A 20,186-nucleotide genomic window follows, 5' to 3' on the forward strand; every position below is an offset into this window, starting at 1 on the left:
GCTGCCGGATGGTTGGCACTGGCCTAAGTTGTACATTTTCATTTTTTTTTTAACCGCCATTCATTATATTCAGAGGGACAGTTCCATTTCCTGCATGTTGGCTTACGTAGACACAGATCAGCATTGTGGACATGTACATGAGCCCCAGTAAAAAAAAAAAAAGGGTGCAGTGGATTCTTTTGCACAGGTTTACCATAGGCGAGATGCAGAACAGCATTGAAATGTCGCACGACATTCCCACAATGAGTATTTGGTGCTTTTTTTCCCTCTGTATTTTCATGCACACAAAAGCGCAGCGTGCTAGTTTCAGCAGAATGTATGGATTTATAGAAATCACACACCCACTGGGTTTCGGGTTTTTTCAGGCTGAGTTCACACGATGCGTTTTTCATGCGTTTCCGCGGCGTTTTTGCAGTTGCGTAAACGCCGCGGAAACGCATGAAAAACGCATGGTAGAAGGGCAGCAATGTTCCCCAATGGAAATCCGCATGTGCTGTGCCCATGATGCGGATTTTTCCGCAGCGTAAACGCTGCGGTCAAAAATCCGCAGCATGTCAATTAATTTTGCGGAAACGCTGCTCTTTTGCCGCCATTGACTTGCATTAGACCGCATGGAATCCGCATCACTGTATATGTTGATGCGCTTTTCATGCGGTCTAATGTGTGGATGGTACCCGGGTGTGGATGAGAGGACTCTCATCCAGACCCAGGTACCATTAAAAAAAAAGAATAAAATAAAAAATATATATATTCTCACCTTCTGACGGCCCGCGCTGCGTCCTGCCGGCTTCCCGCGCACTTCGCGATTGAATGAAGGACCTTCGCTGACGTCAGAGTCATGTGACGGGTCACGTGACGCTGACGTCGGAAGGTCCTACAGTCTTCACTGCCGGCAGCCGGGACCGATGAAGCAGGACACCGGGGGCCATCAGAGGGTAAAGTATAGATTTATTTTTTATTTTTTGACATTCACACACTATATAAATCCATGCTGTTTGCATGGATTTATATAGTGTGAAGTTGACAAGCACTTTCCAAGTGATGCTAAAATCGCTTGGGAAGCGCTTGTCAACCCGCATGCGGAAATGAAAGTGAAGACCGCTTCACATCCGCATGTCCCTGGCAGGAAACCGCATGTACAATCCGCATGTACAATCCGCATGCGTTTTTTCCTGCCAGAGAGATGCAGAAACGCTCAGGAAAAAATCCTGAGCATTTCTGCATCGTGTGCACATACCCTCACTCTGCAAAAACTGACCTGTGGTGCGATTTTTTTTTTTAAGAGGTTGTCCGGGCCAAATCGATAAGTCTGCAGTTACTCTGTGTGACTACAGACTTATGAATCCCCCCCAGTGCACACACTGTGGGGATTCACCGGTTTGTGACCCGGGACCACAGGGTATGTACGAGTTATACATATTCCCAGCCAGAGCCAGACCGGTGGGCACAGCCTCGCTCCATACACCTGTATTGACGACATGCCCCGTCTAGTATGGAGCAAGGCCGCACCCACTGGTTGGGAGTATGTACAACACATACATACCCTCCGGTCTCCGCTCAGAAAAAGGTGAATCCCCGCAGCACACAGTGGGTGTGCTGGGGGGATTCATAAGTCTGCAGTCACGCAGAGTGCCTGCAGACTTATCGATTTGGACCCAACAACCCCTTTACGTCTGCAGTAGGATAATGTCTCTTGCGGTAAATATGCATTTTATTTGTGTATTTTCTCTATAAATTTAAGTGAGATGAGAAAAATGCACAGATAAGTACATATGCCTTTTATTGTGTTTCCGCAGCAGAAATCACAGTAAAAACGCATGAAACCTGCAGATGACTATCAACAAAATTTTGTCAAAGCCAAGTAACAAGTAGTATCCAAAATAAAGAAGATTTATTTAAAACACACAATATACCAAAACAAGACAAAAGCAGCAACAGAAAAAAAACGCAAGTAACCTAATAGGTTCAGAAAATCTGCAACATCAAAAACTCACCAAATACTCATTTTGGGAACATAGCCTTGGAAGAGCACTGTAAACACCCTGAACACAGGTCCATACACATTACAGTAATACTAATGATTTCAGTAAGAGCGGCCGACAATCTAATGGGACTTCCAGACTTTTCTGACAAAAGACGTCAGGGAAGATATGAATTGGACAGTCTGAATTTAAAGGGGTATTCTCAAGTTCTGAAACGGCTTCAGACAGCATGAAAATAAGCAAGTTTTCAATTGACTTGCTTTTTCTATCTGCTGCTATTTTCCTGCAAACTCGTTTCCATGGAGCTTGATCTCTAGACCCTGTGCCAAGAGGGCAGAGTAGTTACACTCCAAGAGCGGGATTAACTCTTAACATCCCAGTCAACTCTCTACAGCCCACTGATTTCTATGCAGTAGTTATCTTTTCACCTTCCTCACTCATCATCTGAAGAGATGCAGTTGTACATCACCAGCCAACATCTTTCATAGCAGATCTGCTAATCTTGAGGCTGTCCAGAGTTGTGCGCTTGTTCAAATGCCTTATCTCTATGTGTGAATTCAGTAATAACAGTGTATACTCCTGACAAACACTGACAGCTAAATGTTACAGCAGAACTTGTACAGAGCTTTATAGTTCTACCAGTACTACAGCTCTACTATTCACCAGAACTGTCACTCAAGGAGGAGAGCCGGCCCTGCCAGAAACTAAGTAGTAAGGAAACTGTATTGCTCTGAACTGCTCAAAAACAACTTGAGAATACCCCTTTAAACACTTGTTCCTTTTCCCTGAAGGTAAGCTGCTGCATGACCTTTCTCCTCAATACAATCACAAACATATGGATGATGGCTTCTGTAACCTGTTCACAATCTTATTAAATCAGGTTATAGAATTGATCCCCATGGATCAGTTGTACAGACAATAAAGTAAAGAAGGGCTTTATAGACTGCTACAGTGTTCTGGACATAACACATGGCCTCTTACCTATAGGTAACAGCAGTACTGACAAAGACATCTTACTACAGGCAGACTGAAATGGAATAACAGATTTTCATATGGATTGTATCACATATATTATTTTTTACTAATTAAAATTCGATAACTTGTTTTCTAATTTGTTTATAACATTGAATGTAGCTTTTTTTATGACATTTTTTGTACACATTTGAGAGGACAGCATTTAGAGATATCCTTTATAGCAGCCACATGAATCATAGACGCCTGTGTTCTAGAGAATGGGAGAGTGTTGTGGGCATGCTCTTTCACCTGTGCAGAGGTTACCGTGCAGGGAGGTGAGTCGTGATTGTGACCATCACCTATACTACTGCATGTATATAGCGGTTACTTTTCATTTTAAACCAGGCTGCGATAATGGTGATTTCCATAGAAAAGAAGCAAAAATTCTTAAAAACCCTATCTGTAACATAAAATCAAGTGGAATTTTTCTGATGGCATATTCCTATTAACCATTTATATACAGTTGTACTTGCAAAGTCGAAAGCCCATGAATTCCATTTTGAGTTTACATTTGGTTCAGCAATTTTTCTTTAGTGGAAGGGAAAATAGGAACTAGATAGGCCAGCTTTATCCCATTGTACAACAATTTTATTTTATTTTCTGCAGCCATTTACCTTTAACGGGAGAAAAGGAGGACACATTAAAATAAAGGGGAAAAACACTTAATATATTAAAAACTTTATACGCCATTAGAAGTTTGACCTGCAACTTGTCACAGGCTGGAATTGGCATGAAGACTGGCCACGGGAGTGAGCTTAAATTTTCAGGAGACTCAGTTTGGAAGGTAACAGTTTTTCCTTGAATGATTCCAAAAAGCCATGGTCTAGAAATAACCGCACTTCATAAAATAAATAGCATTAAGAATACTAGAGGAGGAAGCTGGCACAAGCAGTGCGGACTTGCCTAGATGAACATGCAAGACATGATGCAAACAATTAGTTTGGAATATCGGCACTGTTGTTACGATTTCCGTATTTATGGTGGATGATGAGCAGCACAATACCCAAGAAAAAGCAGATGGAGCCCACAGTGATGTATGCAATTCCTAAGAATGGATTCTTTCCCCCCATCCAGGAGATTGTGCTGAGGATCATTCTCTTCCTTCCATCGAAGCTGAGAACAGGGTAATCTGAGAAACGTATAGGAAAAAACCTGTCCGTAAAATAAAAGGCATATGAAAACATAGAAAAGATCGGGAAACGGGGGTTTTCTCTTCCTGATCCAATTCCAGATTTACAGATACTTATCCTGTTTCTGGTCTCTACTAATCATACAATCCCACAGAAACAATTAGATAAATCTTATGAGGGATACCCTACAGGTCTACAAAAGGAATCTAAGTGATAGAGCAGCATACAAAAGGAACTTAACTTAAAAAAAACTCTTAAAATGAACCTTCATAGAAAATTATTTTGTGTGTATTAAAATAAAACCTACAAGTCAATGGACCAAACTAAATTGAGTTTTGTTAATGGCCAGGACATGGGGGAAATCGATTCACAGGCCCTGATCCATCAGCCATATCAGTAATTTGTGGTTGCTGGACAGGAACCCCGAGAACCACCTCTTACCCGATGGAGTCTACAACTTCTCTTTGATTAGCTGACCTGCCGGGACATCATCTTTGTAGCGCAACGCAAATGTGACGTTACACCAAGAGATGGCTAATGAAAAGAAGAGCCACAAATGCTGGGAGGTAGTGAGCGGTTCTCAGGGCTCCTGTCCGGCAACCACAGATTACTAACGTGGCCGATGGACCTGGTCCTGTGAAACTATTTGCCCCAACACTATTAATCGGGTATTCTATTTACTAAACAGTTGCCAAATACGCACATGCATCCAAAAAAAAAGTTCAAATAATTATAAAAGGATACTGTATTCTACATGCAGAGAGTAATTGCCAGGCGCCAAGGCAGCATAGGTAGCTTCTTTCTTTTCTATCAACCCATATAGCTTCCTGAACGTAGGAAGTGCCGCAGTGCGCATCCACACGATGAAATCTTCATTAATGAAGCCATTGTTATCAGGGTCACTTTTATCCAACTCATAGACTGCTTTATGCCAGTTAATTGGCTTTGAAGTACCTGTGTAACAGAGAGATGTGTGTTAGGGCAAAGTCAGATGTCCGTATAAATCGGACAAAGATGGGAACGGAAAAGAAGCAACATGTTTAGTTAGTAAGTTGGTGGAATGACGTGGAAGGGATAGGATCTAGGCCGAGGTCCTGGAGCCCATGGATGAATGGCCTGTGGAGTTTGGAGATCGATTGCCAGCTGGGTTGGACACACGTGCTACAATTGTGCGATCTGTCGTCTGGATTTGATGAACTTTCTTATGGACTGTTGCTACAGGATACCATTGCTTCTATCGCTTTATCTGTTGTCTGGAGGATTGTAGACTGTGACTACAGACTACACTGGCTGGAGATAAAGAGTCTGTGGGCCAACCAAAAGTTAGGAGACAGTGTGTATCGCCTGGTACAAAGGCAGTGGAACTACAACCCCGGAGAGGGGATCTTGTGGACTGGGGGCAATGTATTTTGTCCATTTACTTGGAGATATTCTAACAGCTTGGATGTAAGCAATAAAATATTGTTGTATCGTTAACCTGCCTAGGTGATCATTTACAACCCACAACCTCAGATCTTCACAGGAACGCAGTGCACGGACTGGCCAGCGGCTCTCCCAACCGCAGCATGACATAAAAAATATATGAGGCTGTCACATACGGGTGGGGAGAGCCGCCGGTCAGTCGGTGCACTGTGTTCCGACCTCCCTCCGATTTATACGGCCGTCTGACACTGCCCTTACAGATAGTTTGTAGCATTATGACAAGTGATGAAATAACCCCTGGCCATTTTGTCCACATGTACCAAGCCTATGAAGGCTAACGTAGTCTAGACACATCCATTTCTACACAGCAAACAACTCAGCACATCAGTTCATCAGGCTCTGTTCACACTTACATTGTGGTTTTTGTTTATACCAAAGCCCCACAACATAGTGCCAGATCCAAACCTCAGTGCCTAGGAGAAATTGCCTACAGAGGCTTCACTCAAGGTTATGTCAAGATGGTCGATATTTTCTTTTTTCTGTTTTCGGCTAATCATTTAGAATAAACTGATGATATTTGGGCGACTTACCATCAAATACAGATTCCAGGGTAGCGTTACCAGTTATAGCTGGATTTCTGAACTTCACATTTTTATCTGTCCACCAAGCAATGCCCCTTCTGGTCAATTTAATGGCTACCTCGCTTCCATCTTTGATCTCATATAAGCTGAGGGTATCTGAAACCAAACACATAACCAGTAACAAATCCATTCATTCTAGCTTGTGATACTAGAAATATCCCAAAGATGTCAGCAATAGGAAGAAAACTGATAACAGAATCAGATAGTATTCAGAAGTAACAATTAGTCATGCAGACCTTCGATTCTACCTGGAAGCCGCCTCAGATCTTCATGTTCAGTTGAGACTATATGAATATATATGTCAATTAAACAAATAATCCACTACTGTTATAACGACTGGGAAAATATGAGATATGGCTAATTATCTTATAAAGTGATCGCATATTGCTAGTATATGCCATCACTTCAGGTTTATGAGTGTTCCCGAGGTCAGACCTCCAATGGTCATGGAGAATGAGGGGCCATAGCGCTAATGTAGCACTGCATCCCATTGCTTTTCCCTGTACGGCAAAGGCCTGGCCACAAGCTGTGGACAAAGCTAACCTAGCCGGTAGATTGGCGGCACCACTATTCAGGAAGAACAAAGTGCACGCAGGTACCATAACATAACATTCATTTCCAGGACCAATAGGGGTCCCAGAGATTGGACCCTCACTGACCAGAAAGTGATGACATAAACCCCCTTCAATCAACTTTTGTTTTTTTCTGGATCATATTTATAAAGAAGTCGGAGTGCCGGTCTCTTCCCCACAGTGGATTGATAGCCTTGCCTTTACTCTTGGCTCCAAGCACAGAAGGATGAAGACTAGCAGGTTATTTCTACATGATATTTCCCTCCCCTTCTTCCAAGAGCAATAACTTTTTTTTATTTTTCTGTAGACATAGCCATATGGGAAGAAATAAACGCAATTCTGACATTGCTTTCTGGGTTATTACCGACATTTGCCGGCTGTGCAACACAAGCGGCACCTACCAGAAATTCAGCTCAATCCATACACGGGGAACTGACGTAGAACGTACTATTAAGCTCGTAAGGAAGGGGTTAAATTAGTGACAAAACAAACAACTATTTATAAGTGCATACCATCAAATGCACTGTGTTCCAAATTATTATGCAAATAATATTTTCTCAGATTTTCCCAAATTACCTATATGAATTGCAGTCATTGTAATTTTCCAGTCAAATAACTATTAGAGTACAATTGAAAGGTTTTTCTACAAACTGCCTATGATAACAGTAAATTTTTAAAAAAATAAAAAACTCAAACTGCACTCAAAATTCATGTTCCAAATTATTATGCACAGCAGAGTTTTCAACCTTTTCATTTTAATAAAGAACAAAAAATGGTCATTTTTGACATTATAAGCATTAGCAGGTTATTACAAACTGAAATCAAACAGTTTTCAACTCAAAACTTTATTCTAGGTGATGTTACATTTGCACATAGGACCCCTTGTTCGAAAGGAGCTTCTGAACTCTCTCGTCCATTGAATTTGTCAGGTTTTGGATGGTTTCTGCTTCAATTGTTTTGCATGAGGACAGAATACCCTCCCAGAGCTGTTGCTTAGATGTGTACTGCCTCCCGCCATCATAGACACTCCTTTTAATGATGCTCCAGAGGTTCTCAATGGGGTTGAGGTCAGGGGAGCATGGGGGCCACACCATAAGTTTGTCCTCTTTTATGCCCATATCAGCCAGAGATGCAGATGTGTTATGTGCAGCATGAGACGGTGCATTATCATGCATGAAAATGATCTTGCTGTGGAATACACGGTTCTTCTTCTTGAACCATGGAAGGAAGAGCTGTGTGAGAAACTCAACATACATTATGGAGTTCATCTTTAGCGCCTTCAGGGATCCTAAAGGGGCCGACAATCTCTCTCCCCATGATTCAAGCCCAAAACATTACTCCACCTCCTCCTTGTTGGCGCCGTAGCCGTGTTTGCATGGGGTGTCCATCAACCAGCCATCCTCCACTCCATCCATCCATCTGGACCATCGAGCGTTGCACGGCACTCATCGGTGAACAAAACAGTTTTGAAGTCAGTCTTCATGTATTGTTTGGCCCACTGGAGCCGTTTCTGCTTCTGTACAGTGGATAGAGGAGGTCGACAGGATGGCTTACGCACAGCTGCAAACCTCTGAAGGACCCTGCATCTTGTTGTTCGGGGGACGTTAGAGGCACCAGCAGCTTCAAAAACCTGTCTGCTGCTATGACAAGGGTTTTTTGCCGCTGCTCTTTTAACCTGACGTAATTGCCTGTAGGATAGAGTCCTCAATTTTCCCTTATCAGCACGCACACGTGTGTACTGTGAATCAGCTACATACTTCTTGAGGCTATGTGCCCACGATGCAGAAATGAAGCAGAAAATTTCTGCAGCATTTCTGCATCTCCCTGGCAGAAAAAAACGCATGCAGATTGTGCATGCGTTTTTCCTGCAGAATACATGCGTTTCTGCATGCAGATTGACAAGCGCTTTCCAGGCGATAGCATCACTTGGAAAGTGCTTGACAACTAGGTCACACTGTATAAATCCATGCAAACAGCATGGATTTATACAGTGTGAACCGTAAAAATTAAAACAAATAAAGCTATACTCACCCCGAGGCCCCGGTGTGTGCAGCAGCGCTCGTTCCTGTCTGGTTCCTGGCTGCCGGCATCTCGCGAGACAGAGCGGTGAAGGGCCTGCGGTCACATGACTGACGTCACCGCAGGTCCTCAAGCGATGCCGGCATTCAGAGACAAGCCGCCGGACAGGTGAATATAAACTTTATTTGTTATTTTATTCTTTTTTTACAGGTACAATGGTACCCAGGTCTGGATGAGAGTCTCCTCTCCTCCAGAACTGGGTACCATCCGCACATAGAGACGCATAGAAGCCGCTTGTACAAATGTACAGTCGCGGTTTCTATGCGTCTCAATGCAAGTCAATGGCGGGAGTTCCGCTGCGCTTCCGCAAAATTAAATGACATGCTGCGGATTTTTGTACGCAGCATAAACGCTGTGGAAAAATCCGCAGCATGTGCATAGAACATGCGGAATCCCCTTGGGGACCATGGGGTGCGGATTACCTAGCGTTTAACAAGCGTTTCCGCTGTGGAAATTCCGCAACATAAACGCTTGAAAAACGCTACGTGGGCACCCAGCCTGATTGTGCGATGATCAGGATGAAGTGTCTTGGCAATGTTGATTGTAGTCATGCCTTGACCTAAACACTCCACAATTTGTTGCTTCTCAGCAGCCGACACATCCTTTTTATTTCCCATTTTGGCAGAAAATGTAGGCTGCTTAATAATGTGAGACAGCCTTCTTAAGTAGTCTTGCCGTTCATTGGACACACCTGCCAAACTAATCAGCACAGGTGTCTGCAATTGCTTACAGTGATATAAAGAGCCCTGACACACATCACCATCAATGAGTTTAACTGACAAACAAACAAATTCTTCCCTTATCACTCCTAAACACTTTTTGCATAATAATTTGGAACACAGTGTAAAAGTTTGCATATTGCAGAAATGTATAAAATGGAAATTCCGCCATGCAAACCAGGAAGGCTAGATATAAACTTACCATTGAACATACTGTTGGCAATGGCACCACACGGAGCTATGGGGAGGCTCTGGTTCATACGATAGGGGTCACACTCCTTGCTGGGGTTCTGGAATATAAAAAATAAATTCACATATTAAAACGAGTCATGAACAGTGAACCCTTTGGAATCCACATGACAATGTAAGTAGCAGATCAGGCATCTGATACCTGTTATACACAGCCGATGTAGCTGTTCTTCACATACACAAGATGCAATCTGACACACAAAGCTAAATGCAGACCGCAAATAGGAAGTACAGTGACCACCGCTCGTAACAGAATTGTACAGCATCAAGGACAAGGTGTATACATACTACAAATATATACAGGCAAAGGAAAAAGCTTATTGATCTCAGAATCACATACATAATTCATCAGCTTCTCTCAAAGTCACGTGTGATGAAGGGTGGATGACCCAAGAAGACCCTTACATCTTCTTATCTGCTCTTGGAAGCCAACACCCCACTAATAGGCTGCAGTAATTATAACATCTCAATGCCACAAACTAATGGCAGAAGCCAAATCGTAGCCAGGTAGAGCAGGCAGCTACATGTCATTGTAGGGTTAAACAAAAGATGAGCACTTCATTTTCCAATGGGACCGCAAGACGCCACGACTGTTCTGGAGGGCAAAATATATTCATTTTTATAGCATAATATTGAACAGAATTAGGTATGCTGAATAGCTGCTAATGCCAATACATGATGTTACCATAGGGCTTATTGTAACTTGTACTGTATTCTTACCTGTAGCAGCTAATCAAAACCATATAATTTACTGCTTTTTTTTTTTTTTTTAAGTTTCTACATTATACTCTGTCTTTCGCCTTAAAGGGACAGAATGACTGTTCAAACCAAGAACAGGCGCTCCGTGCACCATGGCGGGGCCAGTCATTTAAAAGGAACCTTTCCACCTCCTTGTTGTTACTCTATTTCAGGGATCTCAAACACACGGGGCCAAAATGAAAAACTTGGACAAAGTCGCGGGCCAACTAGTATACAGTATAATGGGTCCCACATAGTCCTCCATACAGAATAACGGGCCCCAAATAATCCTCCATACAGAATAATGGGGGACTACGTGGGGCCCATTATTCTGTACGGGGGGACTACGTGGGGCCCATTATTCTGTACGGGGGGACTACGTGGGGCCCATTATTCTGTATGGGGGACTACGTGGGGCCCATTATCCTGTACGGAGGACTACGTGGGCCCCATTATCCTGTACGGAGGACTACGTGGGCCCCATTATCCTGTACGGAGGACTACGTGGGCCCCATTATCCTGTACGGAGGACTATGTGGGGATTGGACAGTCGCGGCTTCTAGTCTCCCAAGGGAACTATTAACTTAGGTATAAAAAATATGAAAAAAAAAAATTTCAAAATCACCCCCCCCCCCCCCACTTTAGAGCCGATCAAAACATTGTATGTAGCCCAAAATGGTATCCATAAAAATGTCAGCTCAATGCATAAAAGATAAGCCATCACCCAGCCCCAGATCCTGAGAAATGAAAACACTACAGGTCTCTGAAAATGGTGACAAACGCAAAAGTAACGAAATTGTAGACATTTTTTTAACAAATATCAAGTTGTAGTTTTGAATGACACCATTCATTTTACCATATAATATGCTGGAAAATGAGAAAAAAAAAGCCAAGTGCAGTGAAATTTCTCAAAAATAAGGCAACTCCACAATTGTTTTTTGGGTTTTGTTTCTATGGCATTCATTGTGCTGTAAAAATTACATGACAGCATGATTCTCCAGGTCAATCCGATTGCGGTGATACCAAACTTGTATAGTTTTGTTTGCTTTTTATTTTAGAGGTGAAAGAAAAGTTACATATTTGTAAAATAAAAGTAAAAATAAAAATTTATTTTAGTCCTCTTAGAAGACTTGAACCTGTGAGTGATTGACTGCTTATACTACATACTGTAGTACCACAGTATTGCTGCATATAGTAAAAATCACGGTCTCCTATGAAGGCCAGCTACACGTTGGTCTTCACAGACCGCTGTCACACTGCGCTTTGTCCCACGTTCAGTGGTTGCGTTAGGGCTTACATCCGAACACCCCCAACCGTAGTAGACTGCGTCTAATTGTCCACCTACAGTAGGCGTATATACCCAAAAAAGCACGACAGAGCTCTTTGACTCTGTTGGCACCATTATAGTCAATGGCTTCATTGGCGCACAAGCCCGAATCCAGTTTACCAGCAAGGTCTGGACATAAGCCCTGAGAGTGTGAAAGCACCATAATAGACATGGGATGGTCAGCACTCCCCCAGCTGCCAAGACAGCCCACTGACACCACACAATCGTTTTGCATTGGGGAGGAGGGGGTGGGTACGGCCATGGTACAGCTCCCCCACCTCCTGCAAATTAAATTATCACAATACCTGACATGCGAACACAATAATATGGCCCCTCTGCATTATCTCCACAGCCATACACATCACTTACTGTCAGAGAGTTCTTGTCTCCATTCAGCTGACTGTCATCTCTGGACTTTACATAACGCCGATGGTTCTGATAAAAGTTAGACAGCCCATAATACATGAACACATTGCTCTGCAAAGAAACACAGACGGGTGTTAACAACATGGAGGTACTTTGTAGATAAAGTGTGCGCCTCAGATGAGTTCTTGGACACCAAAGGCAGCTCAGAGAATCGCCGCCAATATATACATGCCTTACTGCGGAAGGAGTAGAAGATCCAAACTCTAGGGTCCCACAACAATGCTGCCAAATCAGCCAAAAAACCTAGTGTAAGTGGTTATTCCTGGCTTTGCTGACATTTCCAATTGTTAAAAGTATCAATTAGAAACAGAAGTCTGAAATGAGGGAGGAGAAATACTTACCTCAAATGCATTATCCAATGTGAAATTAATAACACAAGTACATGGGGGGGTGCTGTTCCAGGAGACGTTCGTGCACTTGTGACAGGGGCTGCTGGGATCAATTCCAGTGTAGTCAATCTGAGAAAAAAAAACGCGAGTTAGAGAACAAAGTCTTAAAGAAACAATTACTACACATCATAGTATAGGGTGCAGACAAAATGGCCCGAGAAATCTTAGAACATGAGCAAATCGTTTGACAGAACCCTGGAGGCTGCCACCGGGCAGGAGGCCTGAGAACCAACTGCTACCTGCCAGCGTCTCTTCTGATTAGTAGGCCCAGTGCGAAGGCATCAAGGATTCCAGCAGCCATGAAATACTTACCTGTCTACTGGACCATCTTTAGCCACTATACATAGACAGCTGACAAAGATGCAAAGTCTGAGACAGAGGTAGTCATTTTGTGAAGCAGAGAACAAGGCTCCAGAGTGGAGAAACGACAGCAGGAGGCACAACATGATGGTTCTGCATGCCCCCATATACAATTACATTTTCGCCTTTAATTGTAAGGTCACTTTATCTGTGATGGCCTCACCTTAGGATATGCCATTGGTGGGGTCACTAACATGACTGTAGAGTTGTGGTGCTCAAAGCTCCCAACAATTGGTGACTGGCGTTACAGCTACATCCCAGGGACTTGAATAGGACTGAGCAGTAGGGAGCTTCAGTACCAGGCACATCCACTACAAATCTATTAGTAAAATCACCAGAAAGCACACAACCTCAACTTCTCTCTTATTCTTCTTTGGTTGTCTTAGGATATCCTCCATCCCAAAAACAATGACCACATAGGCATACATTAGGCTGTCAAGTTTGAGTCCGGGGATCCACGACAGGTCCATACTTCACAGTCTGCACTTGGACCATATCTCATGGGTGTCTAAGGTAGACCTTAACCCTAGGACGCCACCACCCTGAGTGTCCAGGCATGGCTCAATCAAACTCTTCTTTTCTTAAGATGCAGCCTATAAATAAGCTGGGAACTATGGGCATGCTAAATACCTGTAAACATGGCAACCCTGGCAGGTTCTTGGCACAGCAGTTTGAGCTAGTCTCTCATATATCCCATATTAGAAAGAAAAAACAAAACATACTTTTAAAACTAAGGGGATGTGAAGCTTGTCAGATCATAATGGCCCCTTCCGTTAGCAGACTGGTGGTGGAGCCATAAGTTGGACCTTCACAGACTTGATTTTGATACCAAGATGCCAATGTAAGTTCCAGGAAACTAAAATATTTCTTTAGAAGTTAAAACTATTCCATCATTGATCCCTATTGAGGGGGGCATTTAGGTCATGACCGCTAGTAAATGAGACAGGCACTTTGAATAGACATCTACATAAGGACTCTGAAAATTAAAAACTATCAGACCGAAGGCCAAATTCAGCGGTCAGTGTGACAGTGCTGGCTGTACGCAATGCACCGTGTCCTAGGAGCACAAACAGAAGAGGAGTCACTATATCCGGCCTGACATTTTACTTTTGTAGGATTCTTTCTTGCTACCTTGGTTTATTTTAAGACCTGGAGGATGAAACTAAAGGTTCTTATCTGCCCAAACAATGATTTCCTGACACATCTCAAGGCCGTCTCAGTGTTTTCAAGGAGATATAAATATGGTGTTATACTCAAAACACACGAATTAGAAAAAAATGCATGGGCTTCTCTGGACAGATGTTCTTGGTCGGTAGAAAACGTTTTTATTGCTGCTTCACTCTTCTTTACTGCACTGCGCCCACTTGTTCTCACCAAAGCAGTGGCAGTGTACCCAACCAAATAGTGATGACGTGAGGTGACATCTATAGAGGAGGTGGCAATGAGATCGTCTGCTTCTACCACTTTAGTCTACTGTACAGGTACATGATCTGTAGACTAGAGGCCCAGTACGCCGCAGGTACAGCCCTTACAAAGCCTCCAAAGTGGACAGATTTCACATCGAAACTTAAAAAAAAAAGTGTCTTTGGATTCTGTCTTCGTATATGATAGAATACATTATAAAAATAAGGAATAATACGGTAGCCTACAATTTTCCATCCTGACACGTACAGTAAAAACATACATGCACTTTGTTTTGTTTTTAAAGGGGTTGTCCCCTTTCAACTTTATGCCACAAGAAAAAAAAAAATCAATGTTAGCCTTCGCCGAGTCTCAGCCATAACCCCAGTCTATGTTGTTTGCAGGGCTGACATCACGTTGACAGCGCTGCAGCCAATCAGTGAGTCCAGCTACTCATTCAGTCTATATCGGATGGTGTGCAATGCTGTTGACTTGATGCAGACGAACAAAAGAGCCCGGGGCACGGCCAGACACTCAGCACTAGATCCGGAGAGAAGTAATACTTGGTTTGGTTTTCTGGAAGGCGACAACCCCGTTATCATGGAAGTCCAGGGGTGATGGATGTTAAAAAAGGATGTCCGGAGCTTTTATAGATCTAGTATAAAAGGCCATGTTAGCTCTGTAATTACACGAAAAGAGCGGCTTTCCTAAGATGTTCTACCAACATTCAGATGGAGCAGAAGATCACGTCACACAATGTGTCACCCAGAGGCACAAGGCTCCAGTTACCATGAACCCTCCGTCACCTCCACAATTACCATCCCAGCTGAATGCCACCGTGCTTACTTAGATCAAGTATCAAGAAATTCCAGTCTTATTACACACAATGACTATGTGCCAGGTGTGATGACGTTACCATGGCTGGAGGAGGTTTCTGAGGAATCTTGTGCATGTGTGGCCCTTCATATAGTTAGTCAACGTAAGTACATCAGGACACGTCCACCAAAACACCCGCTCTTCTTCATAGATGAACACTGACTGAGATGATCAGAGGGTCTACAGTGGCATTTATCAACTCCAGTCCTCAAGTCTCACAACAGGTCACGTTTTCAGGATTTCCTTAGCATTGCACAGGAGACATAAAAGTTGTCAATGCCAAAGTTATCCTCAAATTATGATTTAGTGGAGATACACGAGGACTGGGATACTCGCAGGTACTGGAGCTGAGCTGCAGTACCTGTATACAGCCACTATACAGTGCGGTTTCATTCTGTATACTATTAAAGCACTACTCCGGCATTTTGTTTTTCTTTTTTCAGCGCTGGAGTGGTGCTACTAACGTAAGTAATGCAAGGTCCATTCACCTAGTCTTATACTTACCAGCCACTGTCTTCGCCTTCTATCGCTTCCGCTCTGATCCTGCTCCGCCATCTTGTGACCGGAACTTCTGACTGGCTGTAAGTCAGAGGTAACTGTCACAAGCTTTCAATGCAAGTCTACGAGAACCAGAACGAGGCCAGAACCAGGCTCTCAAAGACATGCACTGAAAGGTGACCTCCTGCTCATTCCAGCAAACCGGCAGGTAAACTGCTGAAGACAGACTGGAGCGGCGATGATAGGAGGTGAAGACACCGGCTGGTAAGTCAGTAGAGGACAAACGCTGGAGTGGTGCTTTAAAATCCAGCTGGTGACAACAGCTGAATGGTAGAAGTGCCGGTTCCCCACCAATCTCACATTGATAACCTCTCCAAAGCACAGATCATCAATATTAAAGTAGGGAACAAAAAGAGGCTTCAAAAGTTCTTCATAAGTTGCAATACAGTAGGGAATGGTTTAAAATTAAAGAAATAACCATTACTTAACCCTTGAACACTCTTCCGTTTTGGAGGCCTCTGCAGGTCCAGGAAGAATTAATGTCCATATACATTCACATTTTGTACAAGAACAGGTCACCGCTGAGGTCAGTGACTGATTACAGTGGTCACGAATAGAAAGAAGTCATCACTTCCAGTACCGGCAGTGACCACCGGGGCTGGGTGTAAATGGCGATTCAGAGGGTAAAAAATGGTGCCGCTTCATTTTATAACATTCCTTAGTCTTTCACAACTTTTCAAAAACCTCTTCAAAACTGGCCTTGCCAGCCCTTCACCCATTATCTAAGCTCATACTTAATGATTAGCTTATTCCATCATGTTACAACGATTTACAAACAGCAGCACCAGCATTCCTTGTCCTGACAGAAGTGGTGCTTAAAAATTATTAGGAGGGGCAGGACCCATGACATTAGTGGGCAAGCACTGAGGGGCAGGATCCCAGAAATTAGTGGCAGGCATGTAAAGGGGGCAGGATCCCTGGCACTGGTGGAAGGCTTGTAAGGGGGCAGGATCCCTGGCATCTGGATTCATGGTGGGCAGGGTCCCCAATACCTAGGTTGTGGTCGGGCAGGATCACTGGCACCAGGATTCATGGTGGGCAGGATCTATGGCAATAGCGGAGTGCAGGAACTCTGATAACTGGGTTGCTGGTGGGTAGGATCCTTGGCATTCGTAGGAGGGATGTAAGGGGGCTGGATCCCCGATACCGGGATTGGTGATGGGCAGGATACGTGGCATTAGTGGGGTGGATGAAGGAGCGCAGGATCCCTGATACCTGGGATGCTGGTGGGTGGGATTTAAGAGGTGCAGGATCCCCCAACACCTGGGGTTGGCGGTGGGCAGGATCCCCCCCACACCTTGGGTTGGCGGTGGGCAGGATCCCTTATACTTGGGCTGGTGGTGGGCAGGATCCCTTATACTTGGGCTGGTGGTGGGCAGGATCCTTGGCATCTGATAACATAACACTTCTCAGCCTTTGAGATGGGCAGGTACCTCGCCCGTCCTGTGCTGCCCACCCCTGTGATGCCCCTGTACTCACCTCGTACTCCCGGATATTATTTGAGGTGACGAAGATGCCGATCCCGATAGGAATGAAGATGATCCCGATCACGAAGAATGCCGGCAGCACGGTACCGGCGGTGAGAATCGGCTGCCAAGCCGGAAGCCGCTGCTGCTTGAAAGCCGTGTTATCGGGCTTCTTACTCTTCACCGCCGGCCCTGGGCCCACGCCCGAGTGGGGGTGCCCGTCTTCCTCCTTGTAGTTCATAGCCATAGGGGGTCTCTCTCTCCGGCCCCCAAGCCGTTTTCGCCACCACTGCCCAACACAACAAACCCGCCCTACACTGCTACAGGAGACGTCACGGACGGATTACCCTAATGCGGAAGAACTTCACTCTACTACGCATGCGTCATGCATGGACACAAGAGGATTAGTTGTGCCATAATTTTGATGAGTGCGGCCATTTTGTTGAAGACCAGCGCCTGAGTCCTATGAGCATCTTATACAGTAAGCTTCACATATTCTTCAAGATAGTGTCAATATGTCCTTCTTGCCCTGGCTTCCCTGGACGTTCCTTATAGCAGGACCAAAATGAAAAACCTTAGGCTGTGTGCCCACGATGTGTTTTTTAAGCGTTTTTGCAGCGGGGCAATTCCGCTGCAGAAACGCATGGTAGAAGGCCTGCCATGTCCCCCAATGATAATCCGCATGTGCTGTGCACATGCTGCGGAAATTTCCGCTGCGGATTATCATTACGGAAAAAAACGCAGCACTACCAATCATTTTGCGGAAGCGCTGCATTTTCACCGCCATTGACTTGCATTGGAATGCATGGATTACGCATCACTGCATCTGTACATGCGGAATCCAAGCGTTTCAATGTGCGGATGGTACCCGGGTGTGGAGGACAGGAGACTCTCCTCCGGACCCGGGTACCATAGTATCTGTAAAAAAAAAGAATAAAATAAAAAATAAATATTATACTTAACTCCTGATGGCCCCCGGAGTCCTTGTCTCGTCTTGCCGGCAGCTCGCGGTAGACTAAAGGACCTGCGCTGACGTCATTTAGTCATGTGATGGGTCACGCGACCACTGACGTCGGCAGGTCCTTAAATCTATTGCGAGCTGCTGGCAAGCCAAGACAAGGACACCGGGGGCCATCGGAAGGTAAGTATAGATTTATTTTTTACCATTCTTTAAGGTCACACTATATAAATGCATGGATTTATATAGTGTGACCAAGTTGACAAGCACTTTCCAAGTGATGCTAAAATTGCTTGGAAAGGGCTTGACAACCCGCATGCGGAAATGCAAGTGAAGAACGCTTCACATCCGCTTGTCTCTGGCAGGAAAAACGCATGTACAATCCGCATGTACAATCCGCATGTACAATCTGCATGTACAATCCACATGTACAATCTGCATGCGTTTTTTCTGCCAGGGAGATGCAGAAACGCTCAGGAAAAAATCCGGAGCATTTCTGCATCGTGGGCACATAGCCTTGTGCTGCAAGTGTATCAGTGATGATAATAAAATACAAAGTTTCCTTATTTTCTTTAAGCACAAAACAGTAATTTGTAGATGTAACACAGTTTGAGTGGTCACATCGAGGTGGACGACCTTAGTGAGATTGGTGTTGACATGGCGCCATTCCTACAGAGATGATCTGCTATTCATAGGGCGCATTCCCTGCCCTTGTCTGTATTCTATCTATGGCAGTCTGTGCATCTGATGAAAGTCCCTGGGGAAACATAATGCACAAACTGTGGAGTGCAACTTTCAGTGAGTGCCATGGTCCATATTGTGCCTGCAATGCCGGGACTGGCCACAGATCTCCCGGGCTCACAGTTTCATATGTGTCTTTGAGTCTCTAATTTGGGTTGGTAACCTACAGTCAGTCCAGGCATTACGGTCGTATATGGACCATGACATACGCTCGCCCGGTCACACAAGCCACAGGAGATCTGATGCTGACATCACTGGAGGCACCATTGCGAGACGTGAGCATAACCTTTTCTCATTTTTCAGAGGACTCATACATTTTAGAAGAAGTTTTCCAAATTCTGGACAACCACTTTAAAATATCCAAAGAAGTTATACCGTTCTTATGTATGCTGATGATGAATCTTAGATTGTACATATCGTTATTATTCTTATTGTTCCACTTCAAAAAGGAATGTACGGACACCACATCGCAATCATAGATCAAAAATAAGTCGTCGATGTAGTGACCGTACCACTTAATACAATGATAAAAGGGACTGCTTGATGTAAAGATAAAACTTTTTTTCACTTCAACATCACTGGACCTGCTAGGAAGATGGAGAGTTTCCATCCCATTGGGGGAACCCTCCACTTGCAGGTAGTGTGTGTCATCAGTCAGGAAAAAATTATGAGTAAGACGATATTGATAAATGATTCTCTACCACCACTAGTGGGACGTTATGGGAGATACAAGACTATAGTCCTATGACGTTGCACATGACCCATTTGTAGTAGTCTGAAATCATAAAACTGAGAACTGTTTGAGTACTGCTCCAAAATTACTGGGCTGAGCTGCACTTATGGTTGTATGGACAAAAAAGGAACCTAAACCTTCATTTAAAGAGGTTATCTGCTACCCAGACTCAGTTACTAATTATACCATGAATACTTAAAGGAGTTGTCCAGTCTAAAATTAAAAGTCTGCAGTGATTCTGTGTGACTGCAGACCAATGACTCCCCCCAGCTCATGCACTGTGTGCTGCGAGGATTTGCCGGTTTCTGAGTCGGGAATGTCCATGATATATACATTATGCATACTCCCGGTCAGGGTCCGTCTAGTAGGCATGGCCTCGCTCCCATCTACTGATATGGATGGCCA

The 20,186-nt window shown here is 44.1% G+C and overlaps 1 protein-coding gene across 1 annotated transcript; it reads right to left on the reverse strand.

Moving 5' to 3' along the window:
- Positions 1-1,874: 1,874 nt before the first annotated feature.
- TMEM30A (transmembrane protein 30A) lies at positions 1,875-17,740 on the reverse strand. The gene is made up of 7 exons (XM_073675574.1): positions 17,363-17,740; positions 12,641-12,757; positions 12,243-12,350; positions 9,762-9,849; positions 6,139-6,285; positions 4,871-5,080; positions 1,875-4,125 (listed from the first exon to the last, which is right to left on the reverse strand). Exons 1-7 carry the CDS (start codon positions 17,594-17,596, stop codon positions 3,932-3,934), a joined length of 1,098 nt encoding a protein of 365 aa, XP_073531675.1. The 5' UTR covers positions 17,597-17,740; the 3' UTR covers positions 1,875-3,931.
- Between the last annotated feature and the right edge of the window lie 2,446 nt (positions 17,741-20,186).

Source organism: Phyllobates terribilis, unplaced genomic scaffold (genome assembly GCF_046119375.1).
Source record: "Phyllobates terribilis strain yellow unplaced genomic scaffold, ASM4611937v1 Scaffold_3__8_contigs__length_932513732, whole genome shotgun sequence".
Taxonomy (NCBI): Eukaryota; Metazoa; Chordata; class Amphibia; order Anura; family Dendrobatidae; genus Phyllobates; species Phyllobates terribilis.